This window comes from Suricata suricatta, chromosome 13, assembly GCF_006229205.1.
Source record: "Suricata suricatta isolate VVHF042 chromosome 13, meerkat_22Aug2017_6uvM2_HiC, whole genome shotgun sequence".
Lineage (NCBI taxonomy): Eukaryota > Metazoa > Chordata > Mammalia > Carnivora > Herpestidae > Suricata > Suricata suricatta.
The window spans coordinates 48957610-48983781 of NC_043712.1; the positions used below are offsets into that span (position 1 = coordinate 48957610).

The 26172-nt window shown below is 44.5% G+C and overlaps 1 protein-coding gene across 1 annotated transcript in view; it reads right to left on the reverse strand.

Moving 5' to 3' along the window:
- Nucleotides 1-16095: 16095 nt before the first annotated feature.
- ADAMTSL1 (ADAMTS like 1) overlaps nt 16096-26172 on the reverse strand; it is an 877850-nt gene continuing 867773 nt past the window's right edge. The window contains exons 27-29 of the mRNA XM_029920116.1: nt 21242-21351; nt 20227-20447; nt 16096-18709 (exon numbers count right to left, since the gene is read on the reverse strand). Coding sequence (XP_029775976.1) covers nt 18603-18709; nt 20227-20447; nt 21242-21351 — 438 coding nt within the window. The 3' untranslated portion in view covers nt 16096-18602. The remainder of the gene's footprint in view (nt 18710-20226; nt 20448-21241; nt 21352-26172) is intronic.

The following is a 26172-nucleotide window of genomic DNA, read 5'->3' on the forward strand; positions in this document are numbered from 1 at the left end:
CTATGAGATGTTGGTCAAATCCGTTAAAATGTGAATAATAGCAGTACTGGCCCCATGGCTTCATTGTGGGTACTGAATGATAGAATAGATGTCAGTCACTTAGCCCTGGCTCATGGGTAACTCTAATTAAACATAGGTGAGGTTGATGGTAATGAGGTTAATGAAGATGGTTGCTGAGTTCTCCCTAGCTGAATCTACACATGATTTTATTGGTCATTGTTACAAATGCAAAGGTAAGCTTAACTGCTTGTGTGTTTTATTTGACCTCATTTACAAAGTAAAATACTTCCTCTCCCCCATACTCCCATATAGTTGAATTAGTGTTTAGCTGTTCCGAGTTGGGGTTCCTACCTGCACTCCCTGGAAATGTCATTTTAGGAAGTAAGTGGAGTCAGGAGGGAAGCAGGGTGAGCTGAACAGATGGGCCCTTGGGTCCCCTCCCCCACTCTTGTTCATCAGTTCTATGTGTCTGGCTTCCACCTAAGAGTTTGTTGGAAACACCTCTATTGAAACACCTGACCCCCCCCCCCCACCCGGCTCTGATACCTGATAGGATCATGTTCAACAAAGCCTGGTAATGGATGCTGTCAACCACTTGGAAATATGTACAGATTTATAATTTATATCATATAATTTTCCCCTTGTGAGAATGAAAGGGGCCCTTAATCCCTACCGTAGCCCAGCATCTCAAGGCTTTATGCATATTGAAAAATTATTAGAGACCAAAGAGCAAACACTGAGGGAAAAATATTACAGGCAAGCAGGCAACTTGCTCCAGTGCAGAATCCAGTATGCTTTGGGGATGAAGTCCTGGGGAAGAAAACAGGGATAGGGCTTTGGAAGTACAAAGACGGCAAATTCTGTCTTATCGGAGGAAAGCGGAGTCTCTCGAGTATGACAGGTGGGCTGCAGCTAAGTGAGATTTGCTGTGTGAGTCCCTGGGCTGGCTGGGCATGGTCTGCTGGTTTGGGAGATCTTGCATCCCAGCCCATGAAGCCCTACTCCCCACAACGGTGTCTCCCTGCCTGTGTCATACATGGGGCAGCGCTTGTGTCAGCAGGGTGGGTAGTGTCCCCTGGTTCCCTGGACAGTGGGCCGCCTACATGAGTGATGATGCCAGCGCATCACTCTTATTTTTTTGGTGATCAGGAACTCCCCCCTCCCTCTACTTTGCCCCCCAGTTAAGGTATGAACAGAGCACTAAGAACATGTTTTTCTAAAAAAATTTATTTTTGATGTTTATTTACGTTAGAGACACACAGAGTGTGAGTGGAGGAGGGGCAGAGAGACAAAGGGACATAGAATCCGAAGCAGGCTCCAGGTTCTGAGCTGTCAGCACAGAGCCCAAGGTGGGGCTTGAACTCACTAAAGGTGAGATCATGACCTGAGCTGAAGTCGGATGCTTAACCGACTGAGCCTCCCAGGCCCCCCAAGAACATGTTAAAGGACCTGCATTCAAATACTTGTTGCATTCTTTCAAGGGTCAATATCTTTAAGGATGATCCCCTCCTTTTTGGTTTGGCTCTAAGATTTTAGGCCAGGCAGTGCCTGGAGGGTAGAGATGGTCCATCGTCAGTGGTTCTTTCAGCCATCCCCATCATGAGCACCGTTTGTCCCCTGCTAGTGTTTCAAGCCCCAGACTCCTGCCGTGTTCTGCCTTACACACCTACTCCCTGTCAGCTCTAACTCTTGCGACTGTTTTATTCGAAGCTGTGGCTTCCCCTTTTGCACTCCTCAGTCTTCCGTCTCCCATCTACCTCTTGGCTTCACATTTCTTGAAATCCCTTGTCCGTTGATGGCCCTTCTCCCATCTTCCTCACTATGGTGTTGGTAATTTTGTGATTGATTTATTGGTACTTAATATGGTGTATGTGAGTGGGGGCAGGATGTAGAGCAGCCCAGGCAGGCAGCCTGCCGCTTGACCTTGCATGGGTAGAGCCACGTGGAGATGATGAAGCACGAATGGGATTTTTTTGGGGGTTTTCTCAACTAGAAAGTGCACCTGGAGGGTACAGTAAATAAGTACTGGGCCAACTGGTGTTTACAGGCGACTGGAGCCCTGGTTTGGGTTTCTGAACCCCGGGCTGTTTCCCAAGGCTGCGCAGACTGTATCAGCCGGCACTCCCCCAGACTGCATCCTTGGCTTCACCTATCTTCCCTCCCGTCCTTCTCACACGTCACCAGCAGCTTCACAGAGGGAAGGTCTGAGGGGATCAGAGACAGCTCTCAACTAAGATCATAGCCGAGACGTGACATGAGGAGACACAGTCCTGGCCATGGCCGGGCTCTGTGCTGGGATGGCTGGGGGAGCAAGAACTCTTCTCATGGTTTTGCTTTCCCTTTGTTGCCCTCCAGGCACCTTCCATTGTAGCCTCATTGCTGTGAGCATGTTCAAAATAATATACATAGACTAACTGGCCGCCTTGCTCCGAGCTTCTGCGTCTAAAGCAGGAGTGAAGTCACCTCCTCCAAGGCCGTGGGATTGCCACACCCATACCTTTCCACAGAGATGCACCCTTTTGGGATGCGGCCACCTTGGGCATAAAGATGAACTGAGGGATCTGTTTCTTCTAAAAGTGCTTTGTAGCCGCGCTGTTGCCAAGAGGAAGCTGGTGTGCTGGGTGGGGGTGTGCACAGGTTCTAACTGCAGATTAAATGATCCTCTGGCTCTCGAGGCCTGCCCTGCCACCAGCCAGGCCCACACCTGGTCAGCATCCTAGAAGTGGAAAGACAGAGACCCTTCTGAGCACTATAAATCCTGGGGGTAGGGGCCAGGGAGGGGTGTTTGCTTTGGCAGAGCAGGCTCAGAATTTCCACACGGCTGGCGGAGCAGGTGCTTGGCTTCTCCCCACTTTGGGGATGCTGCATGAGCCCTGGAGCCTTCTAGAGCATGCACTCTGGGTTCTGGAAAAGGCATCAGGGTGATGCTAGGCTGGGCTGTGCTTTAAGCCAGACTTCTGCACCACAGGTGTCCCTGGTCCCTGTCTCTGGATCCTTCGATGCTGACATGGACTTGAAGTCCTGATGGCTTTTACTTGTCAAGCCTCTTGGTGTGGCAGCAAACCCAGGTTTATGGTAACCAAAGGGATTCAGGCACTTTCCACTCCTGTGACTGAATCTAACACTTATTTGTCTTGGGCTTTTACTACCCAGACCAGCCTGCCTGTGACCCGCACGCTGCCAATCTACCCAGGGCCAAGGCTAGTCTTTTACTGCCAAGGAAGCACTAAGGTTATCCCCTTATGACCTAGATCCCCATCCATTTCACGTGATAGGATCATAAAACAGGGGAGCCCACAAATACCCTTTAAACAAGCAAGTAGCTACTTGAGAAACTGGTAGACAGAATGCCTGAAAAATGACTAAAATTTGGCATCTATGCCGATGAATGACTTACAAATTAAGAAATGGAATTTTTGGCATGATAGGGTCTCTCAGACTTAAAAAACAACCACCTACTTTTCATTTTAAAGTTTCTGAGCAGAGTTCAGTGCTTGCTATCAACTTGGAGAGGCTCTTTGCTTGGCTCAGTGTTAGAACACCTCCCATATTCAAAGGCCGTCATTTGGAAACTTCCATGTCCAAAACTGAGGCCAGAACCTGGACACATACTGGCTTTAAGGTGCCAAAATCACTGACAAGTTTCATGTATGGAAACTCAGGTACTTTATGCAGTGCATGTCCCGATCCTGGGGCTCACTCTACTCATACTGGCTCCTTTCCCTCATTTGTCTTTCTTCCCTTTCTTCCCCCTTCCCTACCCCCTCCCTTTCCCCTACCTCCTCCCCTCCCCCTTCAGTTTCCCTTTCCCTGGCCTCTCCCCTCCCTTTCCTCTCCCCTCCTCCCCCTTCCCTTTCCTTACCTCTCCCCTCTCCTTCCCCTCTCCTTCCCCTCCCCTCGCCTGAGTTTCTCTTACCTGGGTTCTAGGCCTTAGGAGAGCAGGGCAGTGGGTGGGGGAGGGGCTTCTGCTGGAGGCTGACACCTAAACAGAAAGGGTGACAGTTGACAGCCTGGCAGTGGGGCTAGAGATCAGAAAACGGTTTAAAATACAGAACTCAAAAGTATGGCAGCTCAGAAATTATGACCTCAATGTAATAATTTAAAATAGTGTGTGTGTGTGTGTGTGTGTGTGTGTGTTTATATTCACACACACTTACACATATACATACACACATAGTTTATTAAGTCTGGAAAAATATACCACAGTTTATGCTTATGACCCCAATTTAATAAAATTATAAAAAGTTATACGTATGCACTTTTCAAGTCTGGCCAAATGCATCAACAGTGTTGGGTAAATGAATTCCCATTGGCCTCATTTATCCAGGATTATAAGGGCGTGGAGCTATGGAGTATTTTAATACAAAGTGAACCTACAGGTAATGTCCATTAGCCTTTATGAAGGTGTTTTCTGTGGAATACACGTCCTGTGATATGGTCTTCAAAACAAGTTCACTGGACATAGAAGTTTGGGAGTTTGAGATTCATATTGCATAGTAATATTTTGAAAGCTCTGTGAAACCCTACGTTAAAGGAACCTTGCTTGACTTTGTATAACCCAGTGCATGAATCAGTATTCTTGCAATTACAAGTGCACAAGTGGAAAAGGGAATTTTTTTGGTTCAGGCAATTGGACGGTCTAGGGATTTGTCTGTGGGCTTCAGGCACAGCTGAATCCAGGGGCTTGAAGAATGCATTGGGTGCTTGGTCTTCATCTTTTGCCTTCTTTATTTTGTTTTCTTCTGCACTGCCTTCTTAGGCAGACCGTTTCCACATGGTGGTTTCCAGTGATTTTACATTTACAGCATCCTTTTAGCTAAAGGCCTTTTCCTTCCCAGTGGTTCCAGAAAATAAATCCCTGAAATGGATTGACTCTCATGTTCCCCTCTGAACTTACTGCCATGGCCAAGGAGAATGAAAATCCTCCTTGTCCAGGACTGAATCAGTGTCCACCCCTGGACTGAGTAGTGTTTATGGGTGCGGTCAATGGCATGTGAACTACATGAACATGGGAGGGCTTGGGATGGGGTGGGTCCCCAAAGGAAGCCGAGATATGGTTTCCAGGCAAGGGGAGGGATGAATGCCGAGCAGGCAGAGACAACAGTTTTCAACTCTGACAATAGAGCCTTTTCATTGTGTAAAACCTGTTGGAACACACACTCGGAGAAACACTGCCAAGTGCTCATCGTGCATTTTTTCAAATAAATTGAGAATACAATACAATACACATGCATGCAAGCATGTGGTTGAACCTTTCTTTGAGAATTTAAAAACCTCAGCAAATCCTGCTGTGCCTCAGGGTCAACTCTGAGTGTTGAAACATCCTGGTCATTGACCGTTGAAATTGTTTAGCTTCTTGATAAATGGGTGGTTCTGGCACAGGCAGAGTGCAGGGCATAGGGAGCCTGGGAAAGTTCGTTTACCGGAGAGTGGACACGAGTCTGTCATCGCCTCTGTAGAGCTCTCTCAAGTTCTGGCAGCAATGACAGCTGCCATGTGGCTGCATCCACACGTGCCTCCTGCTTTTGTTGTCCCCCTGTTCAGGTGGGGACTGAGGGGAATTGGGGCTCAGATGGGTTAAGTAACTTGGGGCAATGATGTTTGCCTTGCAGTGGAGAAAATGATGTAGAACCAGCTGAGTGAACAGTGAAATGACATCATGGATTTGAAAGAAGGGGAAGGCTGGAGAGATGCAGGAGGCTGTTGACATGGAGGGTCAATGAATTTTTGAAGGCCTTTCCAGGGCCATGCAGTATACAGGTGTATGAGCTCCGGGAATGGTAACTGCGTGCGTGTGTGTGTGTGTGTGTGTGTGTGTGTGTGTGTGTGAGAGAGAGAGAGAGAGATTCAGTGTGTGAGTGATTCTCCATTGTTCCTTGTATTCCACATTCAGATTTAGTCACTAATTGCTTCTGGATACACACAGATATTTACAAAGATGTTAATTGGGTTGCAACAGGACTTTATACAATGCTCACTTATTTACAAGGAGTGAGAAATGATTACTTCCAAGAGCTGAAGGTTATTTGAAGGGATCTTTAAATTTTTAAGCTCTTTGTTAGAAAGTTAATTACATTAAGTCTAGATTCTCTTCATTGTAGAAAAAGATCTCTTGGGCCTTTTTGAGGAAAAAGTATTTTCATCTTGTGATTTAGTAACACACAGTCACATCTATTGTATTTATTTTACTATAATCTTCAAAGAGTGGTTTTATTTATTTAATATAATTTATTGTCAAATTGGCTTCCATACAACACCCAGTGCTCATCCCAACAAGTGCCCTCCTCAATGCCCATCACCCAGTTTTTCCTCTCTTCCACCCCCATCAATCCTGTTTGTTCTCAGTGTTTGAGAGTCTTTTATGGTTTGCCTCCCTCCCTCTATGTTTGTAACTATTTTCTTTCCCCTTCCCTTCCTCCCTGGTCTTCTGTTAAATTTCTCAAGATCCACATATGAGGGAAAACATAAGGTATCTGCCCTTCTCTGCCTGACTTATTTCACTTAGCATAATACCCTCTAGTTCCATCCACATTGCTGCAAATGGCCAGATTTCATTCTTTCTCATTGCCAAGTAGTAGTCCATTGTATGTATAAACTACATCTTCTTTATCCATTCATCAGTTTATGGACACTTAGGCTCTTTCCATAATTTGGCTATTGTTGAAAACACTGCTATAAACATTTGGTTGCATGTGTCAAGGATACAGTAGTGTTGATGCATAGGGGCACACAAACAGTTGTCTTTAAAAAATTATTTTAATGTTTTATTTATTTTTGAGGGAGAGAGAGAGGCAGCATCAGCAGGGGAGGTCAGAGAGAGAGAGGGAGACACAGAATCTAAAGACAGGCTCTAGGCTCTGAGCTAGTTGTCAGCACAGAGCCTGATGCGGGGCTTGAACCCACAAACCGTGAGATCATGAACTGAGCTGAAGTTGGACGCTTAACTGACTGAACCACCCAGGCGCCCCCAAACAGTGGTCTTTAGGGAGGATTTGCCTCTTGATTACCAAGCTCTTTGTAATTCTGTAGCTCCAAAAATGCTGTATTTCCTACCTTTGCCATCTGCCCTGGGAGCCCAAATGACTCCAGTCTATTATGGGACCCTTTTCCAGACTCTTGAGTCTGCTGCAGATGTCACTATGGTCTTGCCCTGGAGACATCTGAGGCCCTGCCCAGATGGCCCTCAGTTGCTTTCCAGCATCTCCCTGGTTTTCATTTTCCTCTACTTTATCCAGGGAGTCCCCCTCTACCCCGAAGAGCAATGACTTTAAATCCTTGCTCTTTCTTTTCACATACCTCACCTTATATGTCTCCTCCTACTTTTCCTCCTCCTCTACCTTCTAGCCCCTGTCTTACCTCTGGTCCTTAGGATAGATGGACACACTGACCACACTTCTTCCTTCTCCCCCACCCATCCATTTGTATGTACATACAAACATACATTTATTCATGCCTTCAGAAAATATATCATGGGTGCCTGGCACTCTTCTGGGTGCTTTGGATGACATCAGTGAGTAGAGCACATACAGGTCCTGCCCTTGTGGGTCTTATAGTCTAGTGGAGTAGACAGACACTCATTAATAATAGACAATAAATAATAATATATAATAAGGTATGATGTATGATAGAAATAAAATAACCAACACATAATATATGAAAAGCATAATAGGTAAATTGGTAATTTACCTTGTAGGTGATGGGCACCGTGGAAAAAGAAGAATATAATTGGAATGGAGAAGTCCAGGAGTTCTGGGAGGCTCAGGTGCTTTTTAATGGGATGGTCAGAGTGGGCCTCATTGAGAAAGTGATGTCTGAGAGTCTCAAAGGGGGCTGACCCCAGCGAACACGTAGAGCAAAGGCCCTGAGGTAGGCACATTTCTGGGCGGGTTGTATAGACCACGACCTGGAATTTGGCTTTTACTCTGAGGCGGGCCCCATGTCAAGCTCCAGCTGAGAAGTGCTCAGATTTGATATATGTTACAACCATCCCTATGGTCGCCCGAGCTGCTGTGAGGGGGCTGCAGGGTTGAAGCAGGGCCTGGCAGGATGCAGGGCCATGCCAGGCTGTAGAAGTGGGGCTGATGAGAAAAGGGTCACATCCTGGGGATGTTGTGAAGGCAGGTTACCTGGACTTGGTGATTGGAGGTGGGGTGAAAACAAGTGGGAATCAAGCATGTCTCTAGAACCTTGGGTCCAGAAACTCGGAGGACAGGGTTTCTGCCCAATAAGTTTGGGGAGGGCTAGAATGGACGTGTGAATGCTGCATAGCCAGCAGGCTGCTTCTGAGAAGCAAGGTACCAGGGGTTTTGAGGAGATTTGTAGTCAGACTGGTCTGGTGCTTCCACTAACTTCTGTGGTCCCACAGTGTGGTCTGTGTGAAGGGGTGACCAGAGCATGCTGTCATTCCTAGGAATGTTTCACTTTCTGTTTCCCCTTTCTGCAAAATGACCCATAGGAAAAAAGGGGTCTTCTCTGAAGTACAGAAGGAAGGATTTCCCAAAGTTAGAGTTATCAGACACCAGGTACCTTGAGGGAGAAAGAGGGCCATTGTCGGCTTAGAGGGCGGGCATGGCTTCCTTGAGATTGTGACCATTAGCTGAGACATGACCTGCTTCCCTTTTCCCTTCCTTCTTCCCTTTTGGTTCCTCCCCACCATCTCTCCAGCCACAATTATCTAGGTCTTGTCCTCAGGATCTCTATGTCTTTCTATCATGTAGTGCAATTTAGTCTTGGTCTCTTTCTTTTATATTGCCACCCACCATCATCTTTTCGGCCAAACAAAAGATCATTTTTTAAATGTTTTGTTTTTAAATTTATTTTTCAGAGACAGAGAGAGACAGCACAAGCAGGGGAGGGTCAGAGAGAGAGGGAGATACAGAATCCAAAGCAGGCTCCAGGCTCTGAGCTAGCTGTCAGCACAGAGCCTGATGCGGGGCTTGAACCCACGAACTGTGAGATCATGACCTGAGCCGAAGCTGGACACGTAACCGACGGGAGCCACCCAGGCGCCCCCCAGATGATCATTTTTTGGGGGAATCTAGTTAGAAGAGTGGATATTGTGTATGTCTTTTCAAATTAGTGTTTTTGTTTTCTTTGAGTAAATAGTAGTGGAATTACTGAATTATATGGTATTTCTAGCTTTAATATTTTGAGGAACATCCATGCTCTTTCCACAATGGTTTCACTAATTTGTATCCACACCAACGGTACAAGAGGGTTCTCTTGAGGAAGGGAAGCAAAAATAATATATAAACAGGGAGAGGGACAAAACATAAGAGACTCCTAAATATAGAGAACAAACAGTCGGTGGAGGGGGGATGGGCTAAATGGGTAAGGGGCATTAAGAAATCTACTCATGAAATATTTGCGCCATATGCTAACTAATTTGGATGTAAATTAAAAAACAAATTATTAATAAAAAGAAAAGAAAAAGAAAAACAAAACAAAACAAAACAAAAAAGAGGTTCTCTTGACATCCTCACCAACATTTGTTATTTCATGTCTTTTTCATACCTGCCATTCTGACAGGTGTGAGACGATCTCATTGTAGTTTTGATTTTGCATTTCCCTGATGATGAGTGATGTTGAGCATCATTTCATGTGTTTATTTGTCATCTGTATGTCTTCTTTGGAATAATGTCTATTCAGGTCCTCTGCCCATTTTTTAATCAGATTTGTGTGCATGTGTGTGTGTTTTACATTTTTTTCTGTGTTTTGGATATTAGCCTTTTATTGGATACATAATTTACAAATCTATTCACTGTAGTGAATGGTTTCCTCTACTATGCAAAAGCTTTTTATTTTGCTGTAGTTCCAATTTTGCCTTTGTTTCCATTGCCTGAGGCCAGGAAATTACTGCCTATGTTTTCTTTTAGGAGTTTTATGGTTTCAGGTCTCAGATTGAATCCACTTTGATTTATTTTTGTGTATGGTGTAAGAAAGTGGTTCAGTTTCATTCTTTTGCATGTAGCTGTCTAGTTGTTCCAGCACCGTTTATTGAAAAGGCGGTCTTTTCCCCATAATATATTCTTGCCATATATGCATCCCTGTTTCCTGTAGTATTATTTACAGTAGCCTGGATATGGAAGCAGCCCAAGTGTCTATTGATGAATGCACAAAGATGTGGTTTATATACGTGTATGGTGTACACATACATACACACACACACACAGACACAAATGGATGAATATTACTCAGCCATAAAAAAGAATGAGATCTTGTCATTTGAGACAACATGGTTGGACCTAGAAGATATTATGCTTTTAAGTGAAATAAGTCAGGCAGAGAAAGACAATTACCATATGATTTCACTTACATGTAGAATCTGAAAAACAAAACAAATGAATAAACACTCTTAAAATACAGAGAACAAACTGGTGGTTGCCAGAGGGGAGTTGGGTGGGGGAATGGGCAAAATAGAGGCAATTAAGAGGTACCAACTTCCAATTATAAAATAAAGAGGGGCGCCTGGGTGGCTCAGTCGGTTGAGTGTTTGGCTTCGCCTCAGGTCACGATCTCGCAGTTTATGGGTTCAAGCCCCATAAACTGTGGCTTGGGCTCTGTGCTGACAGCTAGCTCATAGCTTGGAGCCTGTCTTCAGATTCCGTGTCCCTCTCTCTCTCTCTCTCTCTCTCTCTCTGATCCTCCCCGCTCACTCTCTCTCTCAAAAATAAATAAAACATTAAAAAAATAGGTCACAGAGATCAGAAGTATGGTATATAATATTGTAATAACATTGTATGGTGACTACATGTACTGTGATGAGCATTGAGTAATACATAGAATTGTTAACTTGAAACAAATGGAAATAAAATATTGTGTGTCAATTATACTTCAGTAATAAGAAAGAAGAGGGGATATTGTAAATAATTACACTTAAAAAATTTTTTTTTCAGCCATAAATCCAAACCTGGACCTGAAATGAGTGGATGTGTGCAGCGAGGAAAGAAAGGAGGGCTGGAGGAGGAGAGAGCTTTGTGAGTACAGGATTCCCTGCCTTTGACAATTGACTCTGGGTCTCAGGCTGCATCCACCTCTGTGGGCTGTCCAGGCTCTGAGAGGCCCAACTTTCCAGCTTTGCCACAAGGCGGTGGGAACAAAGTTATAAAATGGTACAATCTTGAGGAAGTGTTGAGTAACAAACATGTATAGCCTCCATATTTGCCTGCCCTCGGTCCCAAGAAAGAAATCACAAGGAAGAGCAGGTGGGGATGAGTGTAGTGGTTGGTATTCCATGGCTTGTGGGAAGTAAGAAGGGAAAAGAATGGGCCATGGAGCTCTCAAAGGACTGAGGCCAGTTACCCAGGAAAAGTGGTCAGAGATGTGGTTGTAGGGCATCTCAGGACATGTTAAGGAGTCTGTTCCTTATCCTGACAACAGTGGGGGCTGTGTGGAAGGCTTTTAAACAGGGCTGGTATAACCCAAACCATCTTTTGGGAAGATCTCTTTGTGAATGGACTTAAGCCATTTTGGCTAATCACCAATTTCTGAGTTACTTTGGGAAAATGGGTAGCTCCATCAAGAGAGGCTGTAGCTCTGTGTCTCCACCTCTGCAACCTTACTCCTTAGGTGGTATGTAATACTGAAAACAATCCCAGCCCAAAGTGTGGCACGGGCCTACCTGCTAGCAAACTGGCCCAACACAGTCCTAATACCTGCTCTTTGAACTCAAATAAATCCTATTGTCCAGGTGAATGTTCCTATAATAAGATGAGCCAAAAACATCGCTAGTCAAATCAAGCAAACTAAGCAGGGTGGCTTGGGAGGGCGGGGCATGGTAGAGTAGAGAACAAAAGGCAACTCTAGACTTGGGGCTCCAGGCTGTTGGATTTGCTGGATTCTTAGACTATCAATACAGGGGCAGTGGTGCCATGTATTCTTTGCAGACCTCTAGGACTGCTCTTATCACTGGTGTTAATTAATGAACTTTGGATAATTAAGAAACCCTCTAGTGCAATGGTCACTTTTGGAGGGTGGATTTGGGTAATTAAATGTTAGCTAACTGCTTTGAGAAGTGTAGATTTTCGTTTTACACATATGCATTCATTTACACTGATGTATTTGCAGGCAATATAATAGTTCTAGATGCTATATAGGGACTAGACTGGAGGAGGAAAGAGTGGGAGAGAGTAGATTTATTCAGTCAGGATACCTTTGCAAAGTCCCAGTGACAAAGGATCAGGAATCAAAGGAGCAATCCCTGGGTGCTGTGTGTGCCAAGAACCAAATGAAGAAGAAAACTGAGCTGGGAACTCCCCCAAACCTGGGACTTCATGTTGGCATTAGTGGCGAGATATGTCTGCTTTTCTGATTGAGACTTGGCTTTCATCCCATGACCCCAGGGCCTAGCCTGGGCCTGGCACGGAGTTGGTGCTTGGTAGGAGTTTATCAGACTCTGAGGGAAGGGGAAGGTAAGTGATGGAAAAGAATCAAGAGGAGATGAAATGAAAAGGCATAAAGGCTTATCTGGCAGGGGGAGGTAGAGTGAGGTCCGCTAGGACCAGAGAAGGACTTTGGTTGTTTTCCATCCCAGCTGGACCTTAGTGCACAGGCTGGACCTTCACATTGCAAAGGGAGTGGAAGATTCAAATCATGGGGGCTTGCTCCCAGGTGCTTGCCTTGAGTGGCTCCAGTCCAATAGGAAGGGCCTGTGCAGGTAAGGAGACTCAGCTCAGGAGTGACTGGCCCACTGATTTGGCCCCTGCTCTGTGCCCTGGGATGGTGACACTCTGAGCTTTGGCTATGGGACAGAACTACCGGGATGACTGACTGAACAGCCTTGTCATTCTTCAGCTGGTCTCAGCTAAGTCATTTCCTGGCCCCTTCATTGTTATTTAAAAAAAGGATGGTGAGGATTAGGGAGGAGAAAATCAAGGCCATGATGCACTTTATCACCACACTCCTCGCCTTGGCCATTAAACATTTCCTGGAGTTGCTCACTTGGTAACTAAGCTGTTCACAGCTTGTCTTCTGTCCTTTTTGGGATTTGTAACAAGGTCAACCTTGGCTATCACAAAGGCCCAGAGGAGGGATGTTTATATCATCTTGGAAAAGGCAGCAGGTTTCCCAGGCATGCTTTTTGTTCTGGATGCTGACTGTGCAATCTCTCAGGCCCTCCGGAGCATTCTGCTTAAACAAACATTATTTATGTTCAGCAGGAGAACCATTCCCTACTGTCTGCTTTCTCTTCATGCACATAAAATTGCACGTTTAATTTCTGTTTACACATATATAAACCATATCTTTAGGAGCAACTTGGGAAATCCTTGGTCGAAGATGGATTTTACCTTTGGAAAACACAGAGGTGAGTGACATCTGGATATTGTGTCATCAGAAGCATGACACGTGGTTGATTGGGACCAGGTGCTTCACAGAATCCATCTAAGTGAAGTTGTAAAAACTCCTGGTTGACAGGCAAGGTGACAGTTCTTGCTAGCAAAAGCTTGATTATCATATCTGCCTTCCAGTTGAGAGGTAGCAACACACAGTTGAAAACCTTCAGGTGCTATGAATGAGAAACTGCGGGTCAGCCAAAGATAACAATCTCTGATTGGCTCATATGCATTTAGCCTGTAAAAACATCTCCAAGTGGACTGCATGGCTGGGTGGGACAGATGATAATTTGAGGTTAATCTTAATCTTAGAGGATTGGTAGGATTCATTGCGTGGTCAATTGTTTACTGATTAAGGCTTGTATCCACACCAATATTTTCCTCCTTGGCCATATGTGACATGTGTAGATAACCTTCTGTGATTTAATTCACAGTGTATTCTGAGTCTGAATCCTGAAGTCTTTATAAAGCGTGAACAAAATGAGGGACTGAAAGGGACAAAATAAAGGGGTGTCACCTTATGTTGTTTCCTAATTTATCCTTCCTTGAGTAATTCACCCAACAGGTCATTTTCCATTGGGTTGTTTCCAAGAGCTTCATCCTTCTGTTCACCTGATAATTCCCTTATCCTTTGTGGATGAATTTGCCTCTTTGGGGGAGGCCCACAGATGGATTATTGAGCTCTAAATTATCTCATTGTAGCTGAAAACCATTAATAAAATTGGATTATTTTCTTTGGATTTATTTGCAGGGTGAGGTGAGGGGATAATAGCATACTGTTTATGAGAAAATCTACCAGTTGGTGAGATCTCCTTAATTTTAGCTTTTACCTCACATGTCTGTTTGCTTTTGAATGAGCACTTGCCCACATTATTTTTAGTAAATCAAAGGAAATGTCATATATATGTGGGGTATTTTGAATTGACACTAGGCTATTCATTGGGATTACAAGATAACATCTGGAAAGTATTTCTGAAGGAATGGCAATATTTTGGTGAGTTGGTTACATGCTCTTATGTTATCTTCCCAAATACAGATTTGGGTTCACGAATGCCTCTTATTGACACTATTGTGTAATATTGAACTTTGAAGGAATGACTGATGTCCTTCTCACTCAAAAGTGGAAACCTAAGGGCAGTGCTTCACAGATGACATGGAAATATGAAATAGCACTAATGCTATGCTCTTCATCTCCCTGTCTTCAAGGTAGGTTGGATAATAATAGCAGTTAATGTTCAGTGAAGGCTTCAGTGACATGCCAGGAGATCATAGATTTCCTCAATGTGAATGAACGGCTAGTTTTCTCATAAATGAGCTTTGGTGATTATTGATAATTTTGATTTGGATGGGCCCCAGATTTTCTGTGCTCATGCTGTCAAAGTCCTGGAAAGTTCTAAGACCAAGCAGGGGACTCTGGTATGAGGAGTTCCAACCCCAAGACCTGTCTGTGGTTAAGATTCCAAACTTTTACACTGTGATTGGTAGTATCCTTATAGGAATCTCTCTCATTCTCTCTGCTGAGCTCTGTGATTTTGGCTGGAAAAATTTCCATATGTTCTATTTGAGCCTGCCTTACCATTTGAAACTTCCTGGTTTTTTTGCTCTGGCATTCCTGACTCATCCCTGCCTCGCATCCTCCCCTGGGGTCTTTGTAGGATATTATTTCATTGTTGGTATGTGAGTATTTCTAGTTCGAGCATTGACTATTTCTTTAAAGCAAAATCTAAAATTCCTTAGAAAATAATTGGGATTCAGGAAGAGCATTCTAATTCATTTTTACACTGCATAATAGACTGTGATGTGCTGGGTGAGTTTTTGGAAAACAGGTTGGAGTTGGGCTTTCAGGCTGGGGGTCTTCTTATGGTACTTGTATGGGCATCCTCTGGGACTGGGGACTTGCTGCTCTTCCACTGGAAACAGTTGATGAAGAACTCCACAAAACACTTTTATGCTCTTTTTTTGCACTTTCCATATTAGCTCTATTTCTATTAAAATGCATTAAAAATAGCAAGCTAGGTGCCATAGGATACTAGAAGAATTGATTTTAGGCAATGAGAAAGTGACAACTCCAGTAAAATGTCCCCATTGTCATCTATCAGCCTCCAATCAGTAGAGAAGGATAGTACCCATGATGGTAGCCGTGCATGGTCCGTTCTTGCACAGAGGAACTGGAGATGGCGCAGTGGGTGAGGAAAAGGCTCTGGCTAAAAAGTTGGACGTAGAGGAGTTTGATCCCTCTTCTACTAGCTGGTTGACCTTGGGCTTTCTGGGCCTCTGTCTACCCATATACAGATGGAGATAATGATAGGGCTCATGTGAGGATGAAATGTAGTAATGATCTATAAATGTTATCTCCTACTAATGGCATCCATACAGAATTTCATCACATAGCTACTTTATACCATGCACGCCCATGTTGGTGGGAGCCTGACCTGGAGACTCCTGCGCCCAAGTTGGCACCTACCCTCTGTTCCGCCCCTCCCCCACCGAGATCCCTATGTATCTTTCTTTCTGAAAGTACTGTGGCTTCCATCTTCCCACTACCCAGGGCTGTAAATGAGATGATTGTCAAGGGCAGTCCTAAGCCTGCTTATGTACATATCCACAAACATAGTTCCTTTGGGTTCACTTATAGAGCTGGCCCTTTAGGCTTCCCATGCAGAGCTGAAAACTGCAATTCTTCCTTGGTAGCTGTGAACCACCCTCAACCCTTGTACAAAATGAGACGGGAAGGCTGAGCTTAACAAAGACTCAGATGACAAGATTTAAATAAATAAGCTGTATTATCTGTACAAAAAATATAAATACAGTTTTGTGTTTTAGAGGAGGAAAGTGCCTCCTTCCACATTATTCAGCAGCTCTAATCATCTTGTGTTGCTGCTGAGTCACAATTCACAGAACAAACAGTAAATGTACATTCATCTCATGCAAGGAGCACACTGCTTCCCACCCCAAACCTAGGTCCTCCGAGCTCGCTCTGAAGCCTCCTCCAACTGCTCCAACCTGACACGAGGTGGAGCTGGAGGACACCTGCTATTTAGAAAATGTAAATATTGGCCACTGGTTCGCAACAGCTATTGAACTCGAAATAGCCAACCGCATGAGTAGCCATATGGAATCTGTATTCTTCATTCCATGCATAACTACTGTGTCACAGATGAACCCCCTCTTCTTGCCCTGTCACCCCATGTTAGCTTTACAATGTATTCTGTACACAGTGAATGGATCCAGAGTTAAACATCAGGGTCTATTAAAGATAAGAATAAGACAATAATTACCAGAGTTTACAGGAACACAACTGCAGGAAGTTAATAAAAAGTCCCCCAAATACTTTGTTTTCCAGATGACAATGTACAATTATTAATATTGCACTTTTTTATACAAGAAATCCTAATAAATATTCACAAAAGATATACAGATATAGAAAACATTCTCTTTTATTTTAAATAAACATTACACTGATTTTTAGTAACATGATTTCTTTGAGCCCATGGCGGTGAGGAAGCAAGAGACCCACCTTAATTGTCGGTAGCTCACCTGGGGGGGAGAGAGCTTAATACTGTCTCCCCCTGGTCTTTGACTTCCAGGTGGGCTAGAAAGCACAGCCCTGGTATTGGTGGCGACCCAGGGCTCAGTGGCATTTTGCGAGTCTGTATGTGAGCGGGGGCAGGCTGTCTGAGGGATGAATGGCTGTGGCCACACTGCCCTGGCTATTGAACAGTGTCCACTCAGGGGGGAGGTGGCCAAAACCACTCACCCAAAGCCCCTCTGCTGAAAGAACGATTTGCCAAATAGTCCCAGAATTTCAGGTTTGCCTCTAGACTTTGCTGCAGCCATTTCACTGTAGCTGACCAGCTACTGGAAGAGTGTGCGCTGCCTTGCCTACCAGATTGCCAAAATTGGGTGGCTATTAATTGCTGTAAGCTTCATAGTATTTCAGTGTGTGCGGGGAACAGGTTGAAGAGCTTTTGAGGACCCTCTTGCAAGCTTTAGTTATCCTATAGCTTTGCCACCACACCCCATCACCCTGCCCCAAGCTGCTGTATAAATAGGAGCGTGGCTCTCACTGTACTTCTGGAAAGGCCCCCACAAGCCCACTGTCCCACCCCGGGCCAGCTCTGGAAGTAGCTACTATGAGCTGGCAAATTGAACCCAACCCCTGGCCCTTAAGGGGAGCAGCAAAGGCTATATAGGCAGAAACCCCAGCCTATTCTTGCTCAGAATGCCCCTGGCCTGCATCAGCAGTATCATTCTGGGCTGGGGTTGGGAGGCGGGGACTCTTGATGTGGAGAGAGATGCGAGGGGGTGGCCTGACTGAACAAGTAGCTCTTGATGGTTCACTGGCTTTGCTTTGGGGATACAGGCAGAAAGCTTACTGAGACGGTGTGGGGAGTGGGAACTCCCCTGCACCCCAGGGAGGGGATGTCTCCTAGCATGCCTTGTGGGCTCCCAGGGCTGCACCCTTTGTGAGGACAGCAGAATCCAGAGCACCCCTACCTCAAACCTCCTGGCACCTGCTCACTCCTCCCCATCTACCTGCACTTCCCCGGTGAGGACCACGCACAGGTTTCTTTTGGCTTCTATCTCCTCCCCTCCACATTGTTTTCTGCACCAAGTGTGCTTTAGGCCTATTTGGATTGTCTCCTCCTTACTGCTCCGTGTCTGTGCTTGGAGTTCTTGTCGCTCCCTGGCAGAAGAGCTGAGTTCTGGCCTGGGTTCTGCCTTACAATGGTGTCCTCCCCTCCCTGCCTGCTCTTCCCAAGGCTGAGGCAGAGGAGGACACAAAGCAGAAGCACACTCCTGTGTTGACAGTGTGCTACCAGGAAAGACACAGCTGGTCATCTGAAGCCTTTACCAACGCTTTGCAAATGCTCTGTTGCCTACCCTCCCGTCTCTCCTCTGCTACTGGCTCTGTCTCCCTGCTGTCCCCAGGAGCTGTGCTTGCCTCTTCCTTGGTCTTTTTGGGACCTGGGTTTGGGAAGGTGTCTGCTCTACAACCTCCCTTAGACCCCTCCCTTAGACCCTTTTCCACATGCTGTCCTCCAGTGAACTGAGAGAGCTAGAGAGAGAGAGAGAGAGAGAGAGAGAGAGAGAGAGAGGACATGCTGAGGTCCTCATGTCTGGGATGGGGGAGAAGGTTGGACGAGGGTGTGGGGGGGTGGATGGGGAGAGGAAAATAAATAAATAAACGAAGAGAGCTTAAGTTCTGTCCAAGGTGGTGGCGTGAGTCCTCTCTGTGGCCAGGGTAGAGCTCTTCCCTGGGCCCTGTCTTCACGCTTTGCCGCAAGTCCCACAGCAGCGAGATTTGAACTGGCTGAGTTGGCAGAGTTTTAGCTGTTTGACCTTCTCGCAGTACCTGGTAGTATCTCTGCACTCCACTGGGAAAGGGGACAAAAAAAAGATGTGAAATGGATCTAAAGGCTGTGGCCACTAGGGGGGCTTCCTGGGGTCTGCCTTGGGCACTGGACCCCCCTGCTGGAGGGGCCCCTGCTGTCCAGCATCTCTGGGCTGGCCTTGCTCTGGTGGAACTCAGTCACCTGCCTCCCAGCCTGCCAGCAGGTGCAGGTGGTAGCTGGATGACAGGGGCCAACCCTCGGCCTGCGCTACTGCCTTTCTGATAGCATGCTTCCTTCCTGAGGGTGCCACTCATCACCCTCTCCTTGGGACCACCTGACCTCCTAAGGCAAGCTTCCCTTGCCCCGTGGTATTTAAGTGCCTCTCCTTGAGCTGGTTTCCAGAAGCACTGAATTCTGTTCCACTTTGCTGTGGTGTGCAAGTGAGGCTCTGGTAGATGGCCTCATCCCCTGGAATGGGGCCTTTTTTCCTCCGTGAAGGCTTATTTTCTTATACTGCCCACCTAAGCCTCTCTACTCCTGCCCCGACCATGTCTTACCTGAGCACTGTGGTATCTAGTTCCTTACTGGCATAAACTATACGATCCTTAAGTATTGGTGCGGATTTGGGTTGTGGACTTCTGTGACTAACATAGTAAGTCTGAAATACGTCGAACATTAGTACTAACTGTGGTGAGCTCTTGACATAAAGATGGGTCAGCATCACACAGAGAACACAGCTCATCCCTCCCCAGTGTCTAAGCGATACGACAGTTTGCCTACAGGACATCTGCCTCAGCATTGGGCATTTGATGTTCAGAGAGGCCCCGGTTAGGGGAAAACTGCATGGCAACCTCTAAAAACTTTTTATTCTTTGCCTCATACTTTGTCTTCTTTCCTGTGGGGAAGAGGACCTCCTGTTTGTTTTGGGTCCAGAGGAAGAAAACATCTCCAACTGGGACACAAACGCCAGTGTTGGGTGGAGGAGGATCCAGACTTGAGGGAGGGGGGAGGGCAAGAGTGGATCTCAAGGGCATGGTCTCCTGCCCAGTTCTGCTGGGTGCCTGGGGGTTGGGAAAGAGGGAGGGCAGCAGGTCCTTGTTCTGTGAGAAGCAGAGCCATGGTGGGCATATGGCCAGCTGGGCACGAGGCCCTCTGTGTGCTCTTCTCGTGCAAACGGAGCTTTCTGTCTAGTAGCCTGGCCCCCAGGAGGCATTGGTTGTCCTCCCCTGGGTACCAGCCAAACTACTGTGGGTGAGCTGGGGGCTGATTTCATTCAACATGTGACCAATAGTACCTGGCTTTGCTCAGGGCCCAGATCTAGCCCTTGGGGGCACATTCAGCCATCTTTCATGGCCTGGACATGTGTAGACACATCCTTGCACACACATCCTTGCTTGCTTGCATGCATCCCTCTGAACATACCCAACTCTGGCCCCAGCTCACAATCCTTGGGAAACCTGGTACAATACCCTAATGCTCAGAGTCCATCTTGGGGGCTTCCCTCTGTGCCCGATGCCCTGTGGGGAACTGGCAGAAGACTCCTTGGGGTTGGAACATACTGTTTTCACATGGGGTGATGTTGCAGCGCTGCCAGTTGGCTGGCCGGGGCCCCCAGGAGCACAGGTGCTCAGGCACTGCCTTGTTGGTGCGGGCATGCACACACTCCACACGCCGGGACTGGAAGCCATAGTTGCCACAGGTGGCGGTGCACAGGGTCCACAGGCTGACCCTCCAGTGCACACTGCAGGCTTCTGACCAGCAATTCTGGGTGCTCACGGGCCTGTGGGAGGAGGGGGGGCAGGGTTAGGGTCTGTCTTGGTGGAGGTGGGATTGGGGAATAGATAGGAAGACAGTGTTGCAAATCTAAGAATGTTGGGCAACCCCTCAAGAACTTCTAGTGTCAGCAGACCTGGGTTCTGGTCTCTGCTCTGGTAGTGAATGGCTATAAGCTGTCGGAAGGATATTTGCTCTAACTGGCCCTCTGTGTGCTCATGTCTATCCAGTCTGTATCACTGTATGAACCAAGAAGAAACTCTATCCAGGATGGGGGACGGGTTGGCAGAGGCAGAGACTGGAGCTAGGGCCTTGGGTGGGGATGATAAGCCTTCACCCCAAGGGGACAGCCACAGGAAAGCATGACAGGGAATGGGAACTGGATAGTACTGGTAGGTTGAGACTCAGGGATAAGGGCCCTCATTCTGACATGACTTTTATAGGAAGGGCCAACAAGAGTGAGGGGCTGCTGGAGCCCTTGAAGTCTGCTGGTCACCTCATAGCCCTCACTTCCTGCACACCCTAGAGCTAGTGCAGATCTCATGTGGTATCAGGCCACCCTTGAAGGAATAGCACCTTCTGCACTCTGTCTGCAAAAGAGGAAAGCCCACCCTGGCACATTCAGTAAGTTCAAGGCTGCCACTGAGCCGTGTATCTCTAGGGAGAACAACGGCTTGGGGAGAGTGGAGGTGAAAGGGAAAGGGAGCCTGTGGGATGTTAGAGGAGAAACATTCTCTTAACACTGTCTTCCGTACTGCTGACACAGGGGCTGGGGAAAGGTGGTCCACAGCTTTCTCTTACCTTGGAAGGGCGCTGCACTGCTCTGATGGTAAGGTGATGCCATCACGTGTCTGGCAGAACACTTGTCTGTGTTGCACGGCTAGGTGAGGCCCGATGCAAGGTCCGTTGCACTGGGAAGCAGACAAAGATGACATGTATGGTGTTAGCAGAGTCAGGGGAGAGACTGCAATGTTCATGCAGCATGGAACACAGAATCCTTCTGCAGCATTCTGTTTGGGGCCTTCTGATCATTCATTTTGCCCCTCTTTATATATCAGCTAAAGAACATTGGCATATTTTCTTCTCTTTGTGCTATAGTGGAATAGTTGGCTTTCCTGTGGTCTATAAAAGCATTCAGTTAGCAAATGGCTAATGGTAGTGTAGAGCAGGTTGGAGAATGTCAGCTCTTTCCCAGATGAACCATATCAAAGGTTTCTGGGCATAATATACTAAGAGTGTGGTGTGGTAAGCTTTAGAGCAGAAGACTTTTAAGCGCCCCTTCAGTCTGCAGGGTAATTTGGTTTGTTTTCTTGCTAAATTCATCCAAGTTAACCCATCCATCATTTCTTTCCTTTCTTTGGCTTTGTTTTTTTCCAGGCCAAACCCAGCGCAGATGAACAGGGGCAGACTTAGGTATGTGTGTCTCTGCTGCTTTTCCTGCTGTGTGCTCAAAGAGATTGTTAAGCTTTCCCCAGAGTGTACAGAGCCAGGCTATCACCCCATACCAAAGCAGCAGGCGCTTAGCCAAAATTTTCTATTTGAGTAAAGTAAGGGGATAGACATCTCTTGTAGGTCACTTTAGGAAAAAAGCTCTTGGGGATCTTTGGACTCCGTGTGTCCACAGGGGAGCTGTTAACCTTCAGAATTATAAGTAAAAATCTTAACAATTTTTTTCTTTTTGACCCCCTTCACCCACTTCTCTCGCCTTCTCTGTTCTTCCCTCTGGCAACTACTACCAATCTATTCTGTGTGTGTGTGTGTACGTTTGTACTAGAGTCCACATATCGGAGAGATTTGTCTTCTTTCATTTAGCATCATGCTCTCATCCACTCATGTTGTCACAAATGGCAAGATTTCCTTCTTTTTAATGGCTGAATAATATTCCATTATATCTATCACAATTTGTTCATTCACCATTGACTTAGATTGTATATCTTATTTATTGTAAATAATGGGAATGAATATGGGGGTACATATGTCTTTTTGAGTTCATGTTTTCATTTTCTTTGGATAAACTCTACCCAGAAGTGGAATTGCTGGTTCATATGGTGGTTCTATTTTCAATTTTTTGAGGACCATCCCTACTGTTTTCCGTAGTGGCCGCACCAATTCATATTTCCACCAACAGGGCACAAGGGTTCTCTTTTCTCCATATCCTTGCCAACAATTGTTATCTTTTTGATAATAGCCATATTGACAGGTGTGAGGTAATATCTCATTGGGGTTTTGATTGGCATTTTCCTGATAATTAGTGATCAGGTACTAAGATACATTTTCATGTACCTGTTGGCCATCTGTATGTCTTCTGAAAAATGTCTATTCAGATGTTCTGCCCATTTTAAGAACTGGATTTCTTTTTCTTTTTCTTTTCTTCTTTCTTTCTTTTCTTCTTTCTTTCTTTTCTTTCTTTCTTTCTTTCTTTCTTTCTTTCTTTCTTTCTTTCTTTCTTTCTTTCTTTCTCTCTTTCTCTCTCTCTCTCTCTCTCTTTCTTTCTTCTTCTTTCTTCTCCCCCTCCCCCTCCCCCTCCCCCTCCCCCTCCTCCTCCTCCTTCTTCTTCTTCTTGCTATTGAGCTGCTTGAGTTCTTTATATATTTTGGACAATGGCCCTTTATTAGATATATGATTAGCTTGCCCTTTCATTTTGTTGATGGTTTCCTTTGTTGTGCAGAAGCTTTTTAGTATGATGTAGTTCTACTTATTTTTACTTTTGTAGCCTTTGCTTTTGGTATCAGGTATTGCAAATGTTTTATTTTTAAAAAATCTGTTAAAGGACCTTGCTGCCTATGTTTTATGATGAGAGTTTTATGGTTTCAGGTCTTATGTTCCAGTCTTTAGTTCATTTTTTGAGACAGAGAGCATGTGTGAGCACAAGTAGGGGAGGGGGGTGAGAGAGAGAGAGAGAGCGAGAGAGAGAGAGTGAGTGTCAGTCTTAAGCAGGCTCAATGCCCAGCATGGAGATCCTGACATGGGGCTCAATCTGAAGACCCTGAGCTTTTGACCTTAGCTGAAATCAAGAGTCAGATGCTTAATCCATGGAGCTACCTAGGTGCCCCTAGACCATTTTGAATTAAGGTGTAAGATAGTGGTTAATTTTCATTCTTTTGTATGTGGTTGTCTAGTTTTCTCAACCTCATTTATTAATGAGACTGTCCTTTCCTCATGGTATGTTCTTGGCTCCTTTGTAGTAAATTAAGTGACCACACGTACATGACTTTAATTCTGAGTCTCTGTTTTATTTTATTGATTATGTTTTTATACCAATACCATATGGTTTTGATTACTATAGCTTTTTATTTTTTTGTCCATATAAATTTTAGGATTGTTCTATTTTTGTGAAAAATGCCATTGGAATTTTGATTGGCTTTTGGAAATTGCTTTTGGAAATATGGATGTCTTATTAATATTGATTCTTCCAATGCATGAATGCAGGCAATATTTCCATCTGTATCTTTAATTTCTTTCATATGAATCTCCTAGTTTTCAGTATACAATTCTTTCATCACCTCCTTGGTTAAATTTATTCCTAGGTATATTTTTCATTTTGATGCAATTGTATGTGGGATTGTTTTCTTCATTTCTCTTTCTGATAGTTTAGTGCTGGTTTTTGCATATTGATTTTGTATCCTGCAACTTAGTGAATTTGTTTATTATAATAGTTTCTTTTTATAGAGTCTTTAAGGGTTTTCTATACATAATAATAGAATGTCATCTGCAAACCATGACAGTTCTATTTCCTTTTAATTTGGACACTTTTACTTCTTATTTAATTGTTCTAGCTAGGACTTCTGACACTATGTTAAATAAGGATGGGGAGAGCAGTAATCCTTTCTTGTTTCTGATCTTAGAAGAAAGACTTTCAGCTTTTGCCATTGAAGATGATGGACTTGTCATCTCTGGCCTTTACTATGCTGAGGTACATTCCCTCTATACCCACTTTTAAGAGTTTTAATCATGATTGGATATTGAATTTTGTCAGATGCTCTCCCTGCATTGATCCTTCATTTTGTAAATGTGGTGTATTGCACTGATCGTTTTGTGGATGCTGAATCATCTTTGCATCCCTTGGGTAAATTCCATTTGCTCAAGGTGTATTATTCTTTTAATATATTGTTGAATTTGGTTAGTGAAAATTTTGTTGAGAGTTCTTGCATCTATGTTCAGCAGGTTTATTGCCTGTAATTTTCTTGTGCCTGGCTTCTTTCAGTTAACTTAATGTTTCGAAGGTTTATTCATATTGTAGCATGTATAGAATTTCATTCCTTTGGAAGGCTGAATAATATTCCATTGCAAGTATATGCTACATTTGTTTATCTATCCGTCAGTGGATATGTCAGTTGTTTGTACCTTTTGACCATTGTGATGCTACTATGAACATTAGTGTACATCTATTTGTTCAAGTCTTTGCTTTCAGTTGTTTTGAATATATGCCCAGAAGTGAAATTGCTGGATCATATGATAATTTTTTGTCCAATGTTTTGAAAAACTGCCATACTGTTTTCCACAGTAGCTATTCCATTTTACATTCCCATCAACAGTGCACAAGTGTTCCAATTTCTCATCTCCAACACTTGTTAATTTTATTTAAAAAATAATAATAGCCATCCAAGTAGATGTGAAGTGGTATGTCATTGTGGTTTTAATTTGCATTTCCCTAATTGTTAGTGATGTCAAACATCTTTTCATGTGTGTGTTGTCCATTTGTATATTTGGGAGAAATGTCTCGTCTAGGCTTTGCATTTTGTTGTTGAGATGATGTTCTCTATGTTTTGGATAGTAATATGTCAGATATAGGGTTTGCAAATAATTTCTTCCATTCTTGGGGTTGCTTTTCACTGTTGATAGTGTCCTTTGATAAAGAAAAGCTTTTGTGTAATGTTTCTTTTGTTAACTGTTCTTTTAATGTCCTAGCCAAAAAATCATTGCCAATCCAATATTATGAAGTTTCTTCCCTATATTTTCTTCTAAGAGTTTATACTTGTAAAGAATTAGTTCAGCTGATTTCTGGTTGTTTTTTTTTGTATGTTTCCATGGGAGCATTGGAACTTAGGGCTACCTAGTCTGTCATTTTGCTGATGTCCCTTGGCCACAACTCCAATTTGACTTCACTGAAACTGCCCTTTACAGGCCACCAGTACCCAGGGGAACTTGACTGACAGGCAAATGTTTACTTTTCCTTGTTTGTTCTTTCTGATCCATCTTGATAACCCTTATCCTTTCTTCTTTCTAGAAACTTCTTTGTTACTCTCTGTGATATGCTTGCTTTTTCTATTTCTTTGGTGTTCTTTTTTCCCCTCCACCTGTTACTGCAGATTGATTAGTATTCCTGAAAGTTCTATCCTGTGCCTTTTTTCATCTCCTGCTTTCCCTCCCCTTGGGTTATACTACCTTTTTAAGTCCCAGATCTACATTCAACTACTTAATAAAATATCTAATTGGATATTTTACAAACATATCACCATGTTTAAATCAGTTTCTTATCTAACTCACACTCTTCTTTTCTGTATTCCTACCTAGTTGTTCAATACATTTATAAACTCAAGTGCCAGCCTCCTCCTCCTATTGAAGTATCATGGGAGCCACATGAATCACACTTTCATAGACTCTCTTCTCCATTTACATTGCCTTCATTTCTAGCAGCACAATTTCTCCACTAGATTAGGTTTCTCTTTTTCTAGTCTTGTCACTTCCCAATTTAATACTATACTGCTGAATGTATAATCTTTTAAAAATAT